The 19,315-nt window shown below is 40.8% G+C and overlaps 1 protein-coding gene across 1 annotated transcript in view; it reads right to left on the bottom strand.

Annotated features, from left to right (window-relative positions):
* Positions 1–309: 309 nt before the first annotated feature.
* LOC126281381 (myrosinase 1-like) overlaps positions 310–19,315 on the bottom strand; it is a 30,618-nt gene continuing 11,612 nt past the window's right edge. Inside the window, exons 6-11 of the mRNA XM_049980300.1 lie at positions 17,186–17,280; positions 16,873–17,020; positions 11,084–11,199; positions 7,812–7,946; positions 7,619–7,725; positions 310–621 (exon numbers count right to left, since the gene is read on the bottom strand). Of these exons, the coding sequence (XP_049836257.1) occupies positions 498–621; positions 7,619–7,725; positions 7,812–7,946; positions 11,084–11,199; positions 16,873–17,020; positions 17,186–17,280 (725 nt within the window). The 3' untranslated portion in view covers positions 310–497. The remainder of the gene's footprint in view (positions 622–7,618; positions 7,726–7,811; positions 7,947–11,083; positions 11,200–16,872; positions 17,021–17,185; positions 17,281–19,315) is intronic.

The following is a 19,315-nucleotide window of genomic DNA, read 5'->3' as shown; positions in this document are numbered from 1 at the left end:
TCATTTTCTGACTGGTTTGATCTAATCTCTCAATTTTTCTATTTTATGCTCTACGTGAGGCTACCTTCTAACTCATTTGCATTAAGTTATACTTTTTTAGATATGGAGCTAGCTGCAGTTCATCAAAGTAACAAGAAATTTTGTGTAGGTCATCTTGTATCCTCCTACAGTCACTCAACGCCGACACCTTCTCGTCGCCTTTTGTGATGGTTTGGCAGCTACTTACTACTGAATACTTCTGCCATACTCCATCAGTGGAGTGTTCGTTTTCGTTTGATACTCTTTTTGTACCAGAAAAAAAGACATTGGTCGAAGTGTAGACTTTCTTTTTGGAAATTTATTAACATAGGCAGTGCGTGGACACATCTACATACAGTAGTTGCATACGACACATTTATTACCTCATGTAACTGTAGTGAATTTGACAAGTGATCCATTTAGTCACTACATTGACATGATGATGTGCAGTTCTCCTGTGGTGAGCTCGGAACCTGCTACTAGTTGTACTGGTCTGGTAGCTGCTTACTGCTGAAGAGTTCTGCCATGAAGCCGACCGATTCCTTGGGCGTTCTGGTCCTGTTTGGACTGCTGAAATCCACCTCGTACAGACCATACTTAACCCTGTGTACAGAAATATGAGCATCTCAATTCAGACGAATGTCATGATGCAGTGATACATACATGTAAAGGGACCATCACTAATGTCGGACGAGACAGTGAGTACATTAACAGAGAGAAGCAAGTATCACAATTTACTGTGTTTCACTGAATGACTTACAGTAACTACGGATGTTATTCCATTCAGTGCCACTCTCAGATCTGCATTTCCGTATTCTACAAATTAAAATGTTAATGGCTAAAAACCAGTGTTTTCAGTTAATTTCAGTGACATGTTGGGTTTCCAATTTCTTATTGTCCTGTAGCAGGCAGCTTATTAAAGTATTTTGTACCAGCATATACAGGTTGGTCCATTGATAGTGACCGGGTCACATATCTCACGACATAAGCATCAAACGTAAAAACTACAAAGAACTAAACTCGTCTAGCTGGAAGGGGGAAACCAAATGGCGCTATGGTTGGCCCGCTAGATGGCGCTGCCATAGGTCATACGGATATCAACTGTTTTTTTAAAAATGGGAACTCCCATTTTTATTACATATTCGTGTATTACGTAAAGAAATATGAATGTTTCAGGTGGACCACTTTTTTCGCTTGGTGATAGATGGCGCTGTAAGAGTCACAAACATATGGCTCACAATTTTAGACATAGTAGTTTTTTCGTATGACGCTTATTTCGTGAGATATTTGGCCCGGTCACGATCAATGGACCACCCTGTATAGTTACACTCTGAATCTCATACTATCCTGAACATATGCAGGGTTATTTGTAATAATCGAGACTCTTTCTAATGACCAAAAAATGTTTATATTGAGAAATGAAAATATATGATAAGATGGGTCACATGAAGGAGGTCTGGAAACAGTAACCTCAAATTTAAAGGCCATGCCCAATATTTTAGTGGACTATCGGTGTTTAATATCACGAAACACCTTATGATAACGGCATATCTGAGTACAGTATAGCTTAAATAGTTTCTTTATTCAATGCCCAAATCAATCCATTGTGGTATAGAGCCTTCAACCATATCACAAAGATTCTGCCTTCTTGATATGTGGCACTGTATACCATTAATATCGCTGGTACATGTATGTAGTACTGTTACTCGTTTGACTTCTATTACAAATTGTCTGTGCTGTTGGTTTCATGTATGCAGGTGGAGTTCTGAGGATAGTGGAAGTCAGTATATACCATTCATGTGTCTTAAATTCAATTGATTAGTTAGTTGATAAGTGTTACTTCTTCCGTAGCTGAGAAAAAGACAGTTTTATATATAGTTTATGCTGTGATAGTAGAATAGCTGTTGGGCACCTGAAACACTTTGTTTACTTTTGTGATATCACTTACACAGGAGGTCAGCGATCTAGGCGTGTGAACGCAAGCTAGGTTATCTTATGAATAATGTCACAATCATGACTCCACAAGCCACATAACCTCTTAACGATGTCACATTTTCGCGAAATTAAAAAAAAATGCAAGGTGGCGTTGATAGGTAAATTAATGAAATCAAAATGAATAAAATAGCGTAATTGTGCTTTGTAACACCTCACGCCCCTCTGACGTTACAGTAAAGATAATCATCATTTTCCTTGTGCACACACAGCATCAGTATATAAATATAAGCTTCACCTGTAATGTGTAAGGTGCCATCATCCAACAAATTGAGAACTCACTCTCTCTCTGCCTCTCTCAGCCGAGGGTTGTTCGCGGTGTTCCCCCCCCCCCCCCCCCCCCCCCCCCCAGAAGTTCGTGTTCTCCCTCGGGCATGAGTGTGTGTGTGTATATGTGTTGTCCTTAGCGAAAGTTAGTTTAAGTCAGTTTAATTAGTGTGTAAGCCTAGGGACCGATGACCTCAGCAGTCTGGTCCCATAGGATAATACCACAAATATCCAAATTTCTGTCTCTATCCCTCTCCCTCCCTGTCTCTCTCTTTCTCTCCGTCTCCCTGTCCCTCTCCCTCCCTCTTTCTCTCTCACACACCTGAGAAAAATTTATGCACACATCTCCCAACAAGAATACTCCTGCTGGCTGCTCGAATAAGAGATCGGGCGGACGCCATATCAGTGTTAAATAACTGGCATCCTGTGAAGTCAACAATGAATTGTTTGTTTTCATGGCAAAGCTTCAGACAAAACATGATAAGAAATGCATCATGTTAGAGATTCCCACCCTGCGGTGAGATGCCTGTATACACATGTACTCTGTTATAAGGTAATCCAGAATTTGTAAGTTTTATCCAAACTCATCCATTTTAGGAAAGCTTTGTTTCCTTTTCCCTGCATGATACTTTCAACTACTTGTATGGATGGGTATGTCATTTTCCGTATTTCCTTGCTGAAGAAACTTCCAGTTAGGGATTGTGGTCTATAATCTTCCAGCATATACATTATGGGATAGTCGAGCGAGATGGCACATCCGGGTGGGATTAGCCGAGCGGCCTCCGGCGCTGCACTCATGGACTGTGCGGCTGGTCCCGGCGGAGGTTCGAGTCCTCCCTCGGACAGGGGTGTGTGTGTTCGTCCTTACGATAAATTAGGTTAAGCAGCGTGTAAGCTTAGGGACTGATGACCTTAGCAGTTAAGTCCAATAAGATTTCACACACATTTGAACATTTTTGAGACGGGACAGTGGTTAGCTCACTGGATCCGCTTTCGGCAGGACGACGGTTGAAACCAGCGTCTCTGGCCGTTCAGATTTAGGTTTCCTGCGATTTCCCTAAACAGCTCCAACAAATGTCAGAATAGTTCCTTTCAAAGAGCACGGCCAATTTCCTTATCCATTCTTGATAGAATCCGAGCTTGTGCTCCGTCGATACTGACTTTGATCTTGACACCTGAATAGCTCGATTTCTGAATATCTCATCAAGCCGGTTTGGTGTGAAGCCTTCTCGGAAATTATATTATATTTGCTAATTGCGACAAGGCTAGTGACATATCATTTAGCTTTTTTTTGGATCTATCATCTTAATATTGTTATACACACCAGACAAAAAATCTATTATCTACTATCTTTCATATCATAAGTCCCATATTAACTGATCGATATATTTCGTGAGTATACAAATTTACTAGGTCTTGCACCATATCAAACCAACTGAAAAATGCCCTGAGCAGTTCGATGTTAAAACATTTTACCCTTATGAATTCTACTGAACTGTTCCACGACTGCAGCTTTCAAGCTGAAAGCAATGGGTCCCAAGAGATTAATCTTACGTTCTGCATTAGCTCCTTGAAATGAGTATTGTAAAATTCCTTTCCTAAGACTATTTGTATATGTTTCAGGTTCCTATTGCGTCTTCCGCTCGTCTTTCTAAGCACATCTGCAGTCTGTGTATCAGTTTTAGTCCTTAGAACAGCGATTCATGCATTTTTGCTATACACATTACTATTAATAGGTTTTCATTGTTCAAATGGCTCTGAGCACTATGGCACTTAACTTCTGTGGTCGTCAGTCCCCTAGAACTTAGAACTACTTAAACCTAACCAACCTAAGAACATCACACATATCCATGCCCGAGGCAGGATTCGAACCTGCGACCGTAGCGGTCACGCGGTTCCAGATTGTACCGCCTAGAACCGCTCGGCCACTTAGGCCGGCTAGGTTTTCATAGCCTGAATTTTATTTGGAATATAGAACTAAATGTAACATATCAGCTTGATGATAATCAAGATTTGCCTTTCTAATAGCCACTTTCCTCAGATAAACTTCCTGTGCTGGGCAATGCAGTTCTTCAGCTATTTCAGCCTGCATGCTCATTACAGTGAAGTCAGCAAGAAGAACATGTTCATATTGCGCCGAAGTATCAACAACCAAATATTTCTTTATGTAATATGTTACAAAGGAAGCGTGAAAAAAACAAACAAAAATTTCTAGACATACATTTTGTTGTGAGAGAAATAACAGTTCCTTCATTATTAAACAGCTAAGTTTATTCCAGTCGTTGGTGTCAAGAAACATTCCATTTATTTCATTACTCAACACGAATGTCCGTTCCACTGATTGCCATCGAATGGGAAATCACACATGTGACAATCGTGCCACCTCCGATCTAAAAACGTTTTTTAACTTAGCATATTCATGAACACGTATTTTGATTTAGATGCCTCAGTATCATGCGCGTCATATTCTGCCAACATTAATTAATAAACTCCACTTTCTCCAAATCCATCACAAATACAGGAGGCTTCAGTGGTATAAGTCAGCATAAATCATTCAGTGTCCTTTGCAGCGACATGCTGAGCCATTAGCGTAACGGTGGTAATTTTACATTAACGATTTTGCTGAATAACACCAAGCTTCCGGGTGTTTAGACGAGCCATAGTTTCTTTTTTCTGCACAATATTTCGACGGCCGACCTAACCGTCTTCCTCAGGTGCTGCAAGGTTTGCTGCTACGTGTACTCGCTACCTAGACTCCAACCGGATTGTGAAATACTGTTCGCCTCACGCCACCATTTACAGCTGCGTTCGTTTCCCGATATCCACTACACTCTTTGTTGCTCTCTTTCTTTTCTATAATAGAGTGCGCACTTCTATTCAATGAAATGCAATTCCCTCAGCGTTTTTCAACTCTGATTGATGCGACAGTAAGCGAGACTTTAATAAATTGAGTGGCTGATTCAAACATTATCTGACACTGAAACCTTCATTGCTGTTAATTAGGTTTTCTGACAACTTCATTCCGAAAACTCTTTAACTATGCTTTCCCAGAAACTTGGCGTTTGCGCCCCGACACTGGTCCTCACATGTTGCATTTCATGATTATATTGAAGGCAGAGCTTGGCGACAGTTGATTCGATTATTTGTCTTCCATGTCTCATCGGCTGCTCTGATACTCTGCCCAACGTAAGACATGCCATATTTTACATGGAACTCCCAGCTTTTGAAGAACAAGATTGTTTTTAATATTGGAAAGACTACTTTTTATCTTAATTGAAGGAAGCAAAATACAATACACTGAATGCCATGTCCCCTTAGAAGTTTACCGATCATTCCGGATATTGGACCAGCGTAAGGCACATAAGTGACTTTTGGCTTTTCTTCCTCGGTCTCAGTCTCAACATCTTTCCCAGACGTTCTTGATTTTGAGTACATCATCCGTTCATTTCGATGCTATGCGTATCCATACCTTCGGAACACCAGTCGTCGGCGTTGTAATGCTATAGCGAGGCTATCTGTGTCTTAGTGTTTGAGATCCATAGATCAGATTCCTCAGCACTGAATTTCTTTGTGACGGATGAGAATGGTACAAGGGGTGGAGATAGGGATTAGTGTGTGTAATTTTCCTATGTACACTGTGACTTAGGGATATGTTCGATCTTCTCTTAAATAATACATCCATGTGGTCACAGCACAATCATCTCGTCCATGCACCGATAGAAAATGTCTGATTACTCATGATTCTGTTATAGAATGTCACCTTCAAACAAATGAGTAACAAAGCGTACTCATGTATCAGAGATTTAATCCAGTAAAGTGCCTTGTACATATGAAACTTGTTGAAATTTACCACAATTGCAGTGTTGGTCATGGTAATACAGCTAACTGACTACCAAAATCGCCAGACCTTACGCCGTTAGATTGGTGTTTATGGATTTGGACGAAGTCTTAAGACGTATAAGCCCGTAGGTTGGCCGGGCGGTCTAACGCACGGCTTTCCGGGCGGGAAGGAGCGCCTGGTCCCCGGCATGAATCCGCCCGGCGGATTTGTGTCGAGGTCCGGTGATCCGACCAGTCTGTGGATGATTTTAAGGCGGTTTTCCATCTGCCTCGGCGAATGCGGGCTGGTTCCTCTTATTCCGCCTCAGTTACACTATGTCGGTAATTGATTTAAAAACAAGTTCTCCACGTACGCGTACACCACCATTACTCTACCATGCAAACATAGGGGCTACATTCGTCTGGTGTGAGACGTTCCCTGGAGGGTACATCGGGGGCCGAACCCGACAGTAAACCTGGATTCGGTGGGGGGTGGCGGAGGGGTGAAGTGGACTGCGGTAGTCGTCGTGGGGTTGTGGACTACTGCGGCTGCGACGGTGATGGAGCCTCTCCGTCTAGGTCCCCGGTTAACATACAATACAATACAAGGCGTATAAATGACAGGTGCATACGAAAGGTTAACTGCTTGCTCGCATCGTGCCCACTGGTGTCCTCATTCCGGAAAATGCAGAGGCTCTCAGGCATGCAACGTAACATGTTCTCCCAAGAGTGCTCAAATGCCTTCAAATTGTCGGTGGGATACTCGAACATTTATTGTGAACTGTACCACATCTGTATTGTGATGTGTACCATAATGCTTAGTGGTGAATGTGTTAAAACTATATATATATATGTTGTATACATGTTGTATATATGTTGTATACATGTTGTAATGTATACATTTTTTAACCTAATATTGTATTGAATAATACAGAAACCGTGTATTACCCAGAAAACCATTCCGAGTAGGACTTACGTCCATGTGAAGTTTCTAGTTTCTTTTTTTTTCATATGATCGTTCTGGCATAACACTGTTTCTCCTCGAAGCACCCTATAAGAATTTAGTGTCAATATTATCAGCTCATTGCCACAACTGGTTGGAGCTCAACAAAATGGAAGTCTAGGAAGTGGTCCCCTATGCTTTTATGAATGTGTATCTTATCTTTTATTCTGGAATAACAAACTCTAACGGCTGCTTCTTGTTTTGACACAAGAGGAGCGGCAACTTAGATCATCACCAAGTGCTAGGGGATTAGGCAGCAGCAATCAGTTTTCATTCAGTCAATGTATGCAGGTTAGAGGTGTAGAAGTGATAGTCCTCCTCATCTCCTCCCCTCGTTTTAAATTCTCCATCAGGTCCCGGTAATGAGTGAAACAATTTTGTAAATATGGTAGCACAGTCAGCTTGACATTATGTTGTATTAAACACAAAGAATGGCTCGGTGGCTTATTGATAATGGAATATATCTATGTTTTACCTAAATTACTTCATTTAAAGCGTGAGAAAATGACAGTTACTCACGTGAACCCCGCATTCCATTCCAGGTTATCCATGAGACTCCACGCTGTGTATCCGATAACCGGAACACCGTCAGTCTGTATCGCCTCCAGGACAGCTCCGAGGTATGCCTAGAAATAAGAGCGCATTCTTGGTAATGGTATGTCTTTAGAAAGATAAAATTTGTTTTCAAATCTGTGTACAAATTTCTACTTACAGTAAAATATTGGATGCGGTCAGTATCGTTTAGTCCTCCAGAATTGGAGTAACCGTTCTCTGAAATGATGATTGGGTATCCTGGATACTGATTGGCAACCCAGTTCAGTTGATTCCGCAGTCCCCAAGGATGACGCTGAAAGTTAAGGTACGAATTACAGACGTTATTTCTGACCCTACGAGTTTCTTAAAAATCGATGTGCAGCTATAATATTTACTTTTTAGGAAGTTTTATTTCTATGCTAGTTAGCCAGTTAGTACACTGTAATAATTACATCTTTCTTTTTTCGATTCCTCCGACTTCTATATTACACTGTATACTGTGCATGTACTCTGTGGGGATTTCTCATAACTAAAAGAATTAGTCATATATATACTAAGAAAATGAGACCTGGGCAACGTTAGTCCTTAGTCCTTATACATCCCACATAAAGTCCGCCTCTCCCCATGCGGTTTCCAAATGTTTTGAGTCCTGAAGAAGATTTTCACTGCTGTCGATTTGCTTCTGACGAAGAGGTGCTTTCCTGAGTACAACTACTACTTTTCCATGGATGAATTGACCATCTTGCCTCAGAATGCGCTAAATGCATTGACAGATATGGCGATTATTTTTGAAATAAACAAGAGTTTACTTATTTGCTTTCCATCTGTCTCGGTTTCACTCATCTGCCCATTACAGTCTAGCCTGAAATATCAGCATCCACCAAGATATTGTGGTTAAATGCACGTGAGGTAAATTTTGATTTATACAGCTATAGGGGTACAGAAATCAATATCCATTGATAATGTACGTTCATACACACATCAAAAAAAGTTTTGTATCACCCTGGTTCTCAGAACTCCTGAAGATAGACGTTGAATGTGGATATTGTATCACAGACATACTCCTTTTCACTGTTCAGGGATGTCACTAAGACCGCCCAAAGATGTAAACAACCACGCATGAGCAGTACCTAGTAGACGGACGGGGTCCGATAGCCGATCAGTTCCAGAGGTTCTGCCAGGAAGGAGGTACATGACTCGTGTTGTCTGTAGTTCAACCATGCCTAAACGGTCAATATCGCTATTCTATTGCGTCAGCATTGTTACATTACCCCAGGAAGGGCTCTCAATAAGGGAACTGTCCAGGCGTCTCGGAGTGAACCAAAGCGATGGTATCCTTAAATGGAGGAGATACAGAGAGACAGGAACTGTCGATGACATGCCGCGCTCGGCGTACTTCTGCAGTGTATTACTGCTACCTACAGATTATGGCTCAGGGGAACACTGACAGCAATGCCACTATTTTGAATAATGCTTTTAGTGCAGGCACAAGTCGTCATCTTAGGACTCAAACTGTTCCCAATAGGCTGCATGGTGCGCAACTTCATTCCCGACGTACATGGCGAAGTCCATCTTAGCAACCACGCACCACGCAGCGCGACACAGATGGGCCCAACAACAAGCCGAATGGATCTCTCACAGATTGGCATCACTTTTTCTTCAACGACGAGTGTCGCATATGGCCTCAGCCAGACAATCGCCGGAGACGTGTTTGGAGGTAACCCGGACAGGCTGAGTGCCTTAGACACACAGCCCAGCGAGTGCAGCAAGGTGGAGGTTCCCTGCTGTTTTGTGGTGGCATTATGTGTGGCCGAAATGCGCCGCTGTAACTGCTGTACGATACGTGAATGCTATCATCCGACCGGTAGTGCCACTATATCAGCAGCATATTGCCGAGGCATTCGTCTTCATGGACAACAATTTGCGCCCCCATCATCGCCATCTTGTGAATGACTTCCTTTAGAATGACGACATCGCTCGACTAGAGTGGCCAGCATGTTCTCGAGACATGAACCCTATCGAGCATGCCTGCAGGGATTGCAAAGGGCTGTTTATAGACGACGTGACCCACCAACCACTCTGAGGGATCTACGCCGAATCGCCGTTGAGGAGTGAGACAATCTGGACCAACAGTGCCTTGATGAACTCGTGGGTAGTATGACACGACGAATTAAGTCATCTATTAATGCAAGAGGACGTGCTACTGGGTACCAGAGGTACCTGTGTGTACAGTAATGTGGACCACCACCACTGAAGGTCTCGCTCTATGGGGATGCAAAAAAAAAAAAAAAAAAAAAAAAAAAAAAAAAAAAAAAAAAAAAAAAAAAAAAAAAGGTTCAAATGGCTCTGAGCACTATGGGATTCAACTGCTGTGGTCATAAGTCCCCTAGAACTTATTACTTATTACTACATAAACCTAACTAACCTAAGGACATCACACACATCCATGCCCGAGGCAGGATTCGAACCTGCGACAGTAGCAGTCGCGCGGTTCCGGACTGTTCGCCTAGAACCGCTAGACCACCGCGGCCGGCTACAACATGCAATGCGTGGTATTTATGAGCAATAAAAAGGGAAGATATGATGTTTATGATGATCTCTACTCAAATATTTTGTAAATGTTCCGGAGCTCTTGGAAATAACGTGGTGCAAAATGTTTATGTGTCTGTATCAGAGTTTACATGAATGAAGAGATCTAATCAGTTGTCAATAAATATACGTTTCCATTATCTAGTCAGTGGAAGAACATATTGTTAATGTAGCCGAAGTTTGCTTATTACAAGAGGACAACATACACAAGTAAACATGTTTGTAAGATGGCAGTAAGATGATAATAATTATAAAAGTAGTATTGTTTTCCCTAAAACGTTTATGACGGCAGGCTGCATTTCATTTTCTCACCTATCACAGTATGTTCAAAGGGTAGTAAAAATGTAAAAATAAATAATTTAAAGCTGGGTCAAAACGCTGAGCCTGATCTTGTATCGCATGATGCGAGCTGTGTGGTATTATATGTTTGGAAACAAAATTCGAAAGGTATCCCGTTACGAAAGGCTATTAGCAAAATTTAGAAAACTACTTGGCGAAAAATAGTCTTGATTAAAGAGAATGTAACTACAATAATTTATCTGGTCATGAGCTACAGGGATAAAGATCTGATGTGTTCCATTTTATAACCAATACATTTGTAAGGTATTATACAATATTTCAATTCAAGAGCCTCTGATCGCACTTCTGAAGTTGTTACCAGTAGTATGTACTAACAGCCGATAGTAAGAAGTAGAATGTATTTCTAAAAGTGGATGGGAACGCGAGCTATAGAAAATACACAGTAACAATGTTATTATCTTTGTAATCACCAATTTATTAAAAGTTGGGTGCCGCCAGAATTCTGTTCACTAACTCACTGTGGCCCCTTGTAGTTCTGTACAAGCAGTAATTTGAGCTCACCTCGTAAGACGATGAAATTACAGCGGAGTCCCTTGTTTTGGAAGGTGATTCACCTGTCACGCCAGACGTCACGTAGTTCGTTGAGTAGTGGTTCATCCCAAAGAAGTCTGCCGACCCTGTAACAAAGTTTATTCCGCTATTTCAGCCATCTGACAAAACGATACAACTGCTCTAATTTCACGAACATATTTATAAAGCTTTGTCTGTCTCTCTCTCAAGTGATGCTTTTTTTCACTAAGTAATGGCAATGCTGCGGAAATTATGTACAAGTAATAATTCACGTGAATGTGCTTTAAAAAGACAAATACATTCGTAAGGAATGACTGCCGAGTAAAGTTTTTCAGTCAGTCCCTGATACGGACTCTAAGAGCGTGTTCGGTAGATGACTATACGCTATAGAACATCATTAGGGAAACAGTACTAGGCTGGTTCACAGTTTCAAAATTTCACAAATAATTGATGATATTTTTAACCACTATAATCATATAAAATTTTGCTTTTGTTCGTTCAGTAAGTATTGTATGAGCACCTATATTCTCCATCCATTACCAATGAATAAAAAACAATATGACTGTAAGTAGGTAATATTTGTATTTCGGACGTCTGTAAGTGGTGTAGAACAAAAGTGCTGGAAACCACCAATTTAAAATTGGATTACTAAATGTAAAGGTAGAAAGTTAACGGTCACTACACTTTGTCGCACATAAAGCTCACTTCCTATGTCGGAAGAAACGATTAGTAAACGACATGTATAACGTACTACAGAGGACTCCTATTGCAACGATCAATAGTTGTATGTTGCTACAAGACTGAATGTTGTGAAGTACAGAATAGGGTTGTAACGGTTCAGTGTTGCCAGGAACTTTTTGGAATCGCATCACTTCAGTTTCTGTACAGCCACTGTTATTAGTTTTAGAACTAGAAATACCAAAAAATTTACAGGTCTTGATGTACATATATACATAACAGCGTATGTATGTACAAGAACACTAGTGTACCGTTTAATCTTCCAGAATACGTTGCAAAAGCACCAATACGCTGAATATGGACTTTGATATTGTTCTTCGTGATGAAACGTGGAAAGTATTTGCGCTGTTTTTGAACAAACATATGGTGCAGCGCGACGGACAGTATGGTTCATTCTAAAGGAGTCCAGGATGAAACTTCAGAAATCCATTCCACGTAATGCAGTTGATTATCCATTACGATGGAATGGTCGTTGCTTTGTGCGCAAATTATTCTCTCACCAATATAAAAACTGTTCAGTTTTCAGCCGTTACTGCTTGGGGGAAACAAGTACTTTTTAAAATATTTCCATATACGGTTGTGTTGATTTCCCATGGATAACAATTCATAGTATAAGAGAATACAAGGCATATCAGCCATATCACAATCTTCACGGAATCTTATACTCGCCTTTCATGCGTTAATGTGATTGCCACATCATATACCGAGTGTAACCGGCTATACGGAACAGTTCTGTGTAGCTTCTTATACAGAGCTGTTAAAGCATTTTTTTACAAAGTGCTGCCGTGATAATGATCCGTCCGGTAACGGATGGTGCACAAAGGTTAGGTGGGATACCTTACAAGAATCAAGTGAGTACGTCTCTCAGAAATGCTACACACTGGTGCTATTAATCGGAAAGGACTCTGATATGGACTTGTTAACCTACCATACCTCACACGTTAACTCCAAATCTGTGTTTGCAATGTTACAAGGAGTTCGCCTTAAGATTATATTGGTCATGGTGTGGAAGGTAAAGACACCAGACAGAAAGGCCCGAAGCATAGAAGCGAAATTGATGAAAAATCAAGACACACTCATAGGATTAGACAGCCTAGAAAAAGCATTCGACAATATAAAATGTTGCAAGTTGATCGGAATTCTGTGAGAAACAGGAGTCAGCTATAGCAAAAGACGGGTAATTCATTAGGTTCAAGAACCAAGGACGAACAATAAGACTGGAAGGACAAAAACGAAGTACTCGTATTAGGAAAGATATATGACAGGGATGTAGTCTTTCGATTCTAATTTTCAATCGATACATTGAAGGAGCAATAACGGAAGCAAAACAAAGGTTCAAAAGTGGGAATAAGATGCAGGCTGAAAGGATATGAATGATAGGTTCCCTGATGACATTTATATCGCCAGTGAAAGTGAAGAACGATCACAGGATCTGTTGAATGTAATGAACAGTCTAGCGAGTACAGAATAAGGATTGAGAGTAAACCAGAAAAAGATAAAACTAATGAGAAATTGGAGAAATGAGAGTAGCGAGAATTTTTAACATCAAAACTAGTAATCGTGAAGTAAACGGTATTAAGGAATTCCTCTAAGTTTGAAGCAAAATAACCCACGACGGATGAAACAAGAACATAAAAATCAGACCAGCACAGCCAAAGATGGCATTTCTGGCAGAGGGAAGTCTAGTGGCATCAAACACAGGCCTCAGTCTCAGCAAGAAATATCTGAATCTGAACGTTGGAAGCACAGCATCACATGCTAGTGAATCACTGACAGCGGTAAAACCAGAAGAGAATCGAATGTTAGAAATGTGCTGCAGAAGAATGTTGAAAACCAGGAGCACTGATAATATATGTAATGAAGAGGTTATCCGCAGAATCAGCAAAGAAAGAAATATATGGAAAACACTGACAACAAGAAGGGACTGGATGAGAGCGCACGTTTTAGGACATCAGGGAGTAATGTCCATGGTAATACAGGAAGACTCAGAGCGTAACAACTGTAGGGGCAGACAGAGATTGGAAAACATTCAACAAATAAATGATGAAGTAGGGTGCAATGCTTCTCTGAGGTTAGAGCAGGAGAGAAATTCGTGGCAGCCTACATAAAACCAGTCAGAAGACCAACGACACAAAAAATGGGAGGTTTAACTGAGCGATAGGTTGCTAGTGAGTTGCAGCATTGTGGCCAATGCAGAACGGCAAGTAAGAGCAGTCGGAGTGGCCACAAGTAAGCAATTAGGTGACTGGTCGACCAGTGGAAAGATGTTGCTTGGATTTCTCAACGGGCGGCGGAAAGAGGGACAATACATCATCTGTTAGCGCTTGAAACCAGCCCCAAAATAAGCATATTGGTTAAATGGTAGAACATAAAATTTTTGCTACCCATATAGGGTTACTCTCAAACTTCAATTACCAGACTGACAAAAATCAAGTTATGATATTAATTCTGTGTTGGTTTGGAGGTGTCTGTTCGCACTCCAGGTACACATTGACATCCTCGTGTCACAACAGGGCAGCACGCCGCTACAGATGAGAAGAGAAAATGTCGCACCCAGAGATAAAGTGGAATCTCTTGTGGAGATAACTTTTTGCATCCGCAGGGCTACAAAGATGAAACAATTCATGTTGAGCTGAAGAAATACTACAGTAGTCATGCATCATCGTGTGAAACAGTGCCATTGGAAGACTGACATATGTAGCACTGGAAGAGTACATCGAAACGTTAGGTTTTGACTTGCGTCTATAGTGGGAAACAATGTGCTTTCCATTGTACTAAAAATACCCAACTACGAGAGGTAAACTGAAAATTAAGTTTATTGGTACCTGTGACTGTCAGCAACAAAAGTGAAAGTCATGTGTATATTAGTCACATGATGACAGAGTTTCAACTATGATCAGTTATTTGGAAGATACTTTATTTGCAATTACAATCACCAGAACATTAACAGTAACATACAGTTTGAAGACTGGCACCTTCTCCAGATATCATATCCTTATATTCTCCTTTTGAAGGTAATGTTCACCTGGGGCCTTCTTATTTTATTACCTACGAGCAATCTCAAAATGCGCGTGCTATAAGAGTACACTCTCCGTACAGAAGCTGATTATAAGAACAACAGTTAACTCTACACACAGAGGTTAGATGAAAATAATATTGTTTTGAAAAGCGGAGAATTCAGAAAGAAATGTGTATGCGATGTGCTTAATGTTCTAAAGAAAATGGTAAAGTTGGGAATACATACTCTTTACAATCAGTAGGGTCGTAGGCACAGAAAGCTGTGATATCATCCTTGATGTTGACCGATTACAGGATCATCATAGTCAGATGTATTGAACGTTTGTCTTTTAATATTTCTTGACGCTTCTTGTTTAATAGAAAACACTTTCTTGCATATAGCTTCACACTGAAACAAAGTGAATAATTTATGTTTGTTCATAAGTTTTCCTGATGAATTAGTTTTCATACTTCTCTGATTCTGCTCAACACGTCGGTATCAGAACTTGCCACCGAGTGCCGAAAAGATCTAGTGGGATGGAACTCAACATCCACTGCCGTTCACTTTCGGATGGCATACTCCGCAATCCACCATACTGTGCGTGTCGGAGGGTACCTCGTACCACAACTAGCATCTTCTCTCCCTGTTCCACTCCCAAACAGAACGAGGGAAAAATGACTGCCTATATTCCTCTGTACGAGCCCTAATCTCTCTTATCTTATCATTGTGGTCTTTCCGCGAAATTTAAGTTTTGCGGCAGTATAATTGTACTGCAGTCAGCCTCAATTACTGGTTCTCTAAATTTCCACAGTAGCGATAGCGAAAAGAGCGCCTCCTTTCCTCTAGAGACTCCCACCCCAGTTCCTGAAGCATTTGCGTAACACTCGCGTGATGATCAAACCTACCAGTAACAAATCTAGCAGCCCGCCTCTGAAATGCTTCTGTGTCCTCTCTCAATCCGACCTGATAGGGATCTCAAACGCTCGAGCAGTACTCAATAATAGGTCGCATTAGAGTTTTATAAGCTGTCACCTTTACAGATGAACCACATCTTCCCAAAATTCTACCAATGAACCGAAGACGACTATCCATCTTCCCCACAACTGCCCTTCATGCTTGTCCCACTTCATATCGCTCTGCAATGTTAAGCCCAAATATTTAATCGACGTGACTGTGTCAAGCGCTACAATACTAATGGAGTATTCAAACATTACAGGATTATTTTTCCTTTTCATCTGCATTAATTTACATTTATCTATATTTAGAGTTACCTGTCATTCTTTATACCAATCACAAATTCTGTCCAAGTCATCTTGTATCCTCCTACAGTCACTCAACGACAACACCTTCCCGTACACCAAAGCATCATCAGTAAACAGACGCACATTGCTATCCACCCTATCCAAAATATCATTTATGTAGATAGAAAACAACAGCTGGACCTACCACACTTCCCTGGGGCACTCCAGATGATACCCTCACCTCCGATGAACACTCACCATCGATGATAACGTACTGGGTTTTATCACTTAAGAAGTCATCGAGCCATTCACATACTTGGGAACTAATCCCATATGTTCGTACTTTAGTTAGGAGTCTGCAGTGGGGCACCGAGTCAAACGCTTTTCGGAAATCAAGGAATATGGTGTCCGCCTGATATTCTTCATCCATGGTTCTCAAGGTATCATGTAAAAAAAGGGCGAGTTGCGTTTCGCAGGAGCGATGCTTTCTAAAGCAGTGCTGCTGCATTGACAGCAACTTCTCTGTCTCAAGGAACTTAATTATATTCGAACTGAGAATATGTCCGAGAATCCTGCAACAAACCGATGTTAAGGATATTGATCTGTAATTCTGAGGATCCGTCCTTCTACCCTTCTTATATACAGGCGTCACCTGCGACAGGACTCACTCACAGAATATCAGTAGAACTACTGACCTAAGATGGACAATTTGTATCACAGTCATGTCCTGTCATTGGCGGATAAAGTTATGTCCTAAGTTGTTGAATCCCAGTAGTTCTGTTTCTTTTTTTATACATACTCACCCCTAATGTATTCGATCTCTTCCTGTGTGAAAGTTGGCAGCCTTGATCGGGGCCGCCCCTCAGCCTCGCTGTTGGCATCCACTAATTGGCGCACTACAGCTGGGTAATCCCCATCCTGAGTGTAGATAGGATGCCCAAAGATGCCCATCTGAAGACGAGAGTGACACGTTAGCCTCCCTCACAGTGTTCAGTGTGCTATATCTAGGCCTTGTGGGTGCCGTGATTATTGTTCGTTGAACACTCTAAATAAGTAGCAATATATTGGATAGTTATAGAAGGTCCAGCTGGTTGAGGGCAGAATTATGACACTCACCTGAAATTGTCGTGCTCTCTCACCAGCCTCTTCATCCTCTGTAGAGTTAGTCAGTGCTTCCGGCCAATCCATATTAAGAGTAATTCCCACACTACCTGTAAAACATTTAAAAATAACCACTTACATACGCATCAGTTTATTCATTGAAATGTTGAACAAAATAATGTTGATATACTGGAAACAATGGTTTATATTTATTCAAAGTGTTGTGGTATCGGGATAGATTTTTATCTACATTTCTAACACGGAAACAATGTGGTCTTGAGTATTTCTTCATGCAGTTACCAAAATTTGTGCAAACGTTATACAGATATAATCCAAACTAATATAATCAAGATTCTGATTTTTGATTTGCAAATTCAGGAGAGTCTATTTACAAACATTGGGTTCATACGCCAGAAGAGCACATCATTCTGCCTTCGGCACTTCCACGCCTGTAACTGGGTAATTGTAACAAACCTGATAAAAATTTTAATTTAAAATTAAGGGGCTTTAAAAATGTAATTGGGTAATTGTAACGAACCTGATAAAAATTTTAATTGAAAATTAAGGTTCTTGAAAAATGTTCATTTTAATTTCTAACAAGGAATGTATAACAAGAATTCCATTTTTCTAGAATTCTGTGACTGCAACTGTAATCAGTAAGCTCTACTGCAGTTAGGCAACAATGCACTCTCTGAAACCTACTATAGGGTATTTGACGAAACTTTTACACTGCCTTTCATTTATTTGATAATGAACATTTTTCATGGACGAAAGAAGTAACTGTCCAGCTCTCCTATTTAGTAAGTGGAGGTCTTTGCGCATGACACTGTGCTACTGTTGAATATACAACATTCTAGTCAGATTCAAACTTATTCGATACTTGTTGAGAACAGCCTTCCGCTTCGAGGTAACTAGATACTTAATGATACACTTGGAACGTTATTCGTAATTCCAAAATATTCCGCCACGTGGGATAGCCGCGCGGTCTAGGGCGCCTTGTTACGCTCCGTGCGACTCCCCTGTCGGAGGTTATAGTCCTTCCTCGGGCATGAGTGTGTGTGTTGTCCATAGCGTAATTTAGCTGCAGTTAAATTAAGTAGTGTGTAGGCTTAGGAACCGATGACCTCAGTAGTTTGGTCCTGTAAGACCTTACCACGAATTTCCAAATTTTCCAAAATATTCGTCTTTTACAAATTGTGTTATGGGTATCGTTAAATCATATAAGATATCTACTTGCCCCTGTTTCTCGTTCAACCCTGCAATTATCTCACCTGAGACGAATTATATGCGTTAAGACTGTCCAGTCAAACTGTTAGCTAATACTGATAGAAAGAAATCTGTCTTGTAACTGTCTCTTGAAGCAGTGGTTTCACAAACGATTATTTCATCTGTATGTGTCTGAACGCATTAAAATATGGTGCTCTTGTCTTCACAAGTATACTTGGTGCATCGTCATTCCTTTGCAGATGATGAAACAATCTGTGTTCGAAAGAAATCACTAAAGTTCGCGAATGGAGGAATGGGAGAGTACATTAGGAGGACTATAAAAAAAAAACTCAAATCGATGCATTTTGTTCTCAATGGGGAATACACTTGACTGACTTGTAGTTCTTCACGGAGGGATAATATTACTCGCCATTATAGTTACATTTTACTTCGAAAGTAAGCTTTCTGCTTCTTGCCATATGCCCATCCACAACGAAAAATCTAGCCATACTAGTTCAGTTAAAATATCTTCGTGCTGTTCATTTCACTCTTTGTGTTACCAGAACAAGCGACTACAACTATAAAGCGCAATACCCTGACTAAAAATTCAGTTACAGATAGCCTTTGTGTTGGAGAATAACTTCCCGTGCTCGAGGGCAAGTGGAACAGGTCAGCGTGACTGTCATATCGTGGAGCTCTGTACAGGTCAACAGAGCAGCAGTCGAGCGTACAATGTGCCACGAGTGGACATTAGTTCAGTTTATCTCGGCAACACCGTGACTGGACGATGACTGGCCGATTTTCGAGATTGTGCAGACACTGTCCATCTCACGTCTGGCTTTGTCAAAGGGGTAACTCAAGTACCGTAAATCGTCATAAATTGCAGTCAGATGTTAATTGCTGTGGACTCCAAATTGTTTATGACATGAATCGTTATAA

Source organism: Schistocerca gregaria, chromosome 7, assembly GCF_023897955.1.
Source record: "Schistocerca gregaria isolate iqSchGreg1 chromosome 7, iqSchGreg1.2, whole genome shotgun sequence".
NCBI classification, from domain to species: domain Eukaryota; kingdom Metazoa; phylum Arthropoda; class Insecta; order Orthoptera; family Acrididae; genus Schistocerca; species Schistocerca gregaria.
The sequence above is the reverse complement of the archived record's forward strand: the minus strand, read 5'-3'. Positions and strand labels throughout refer to the sequence as shown.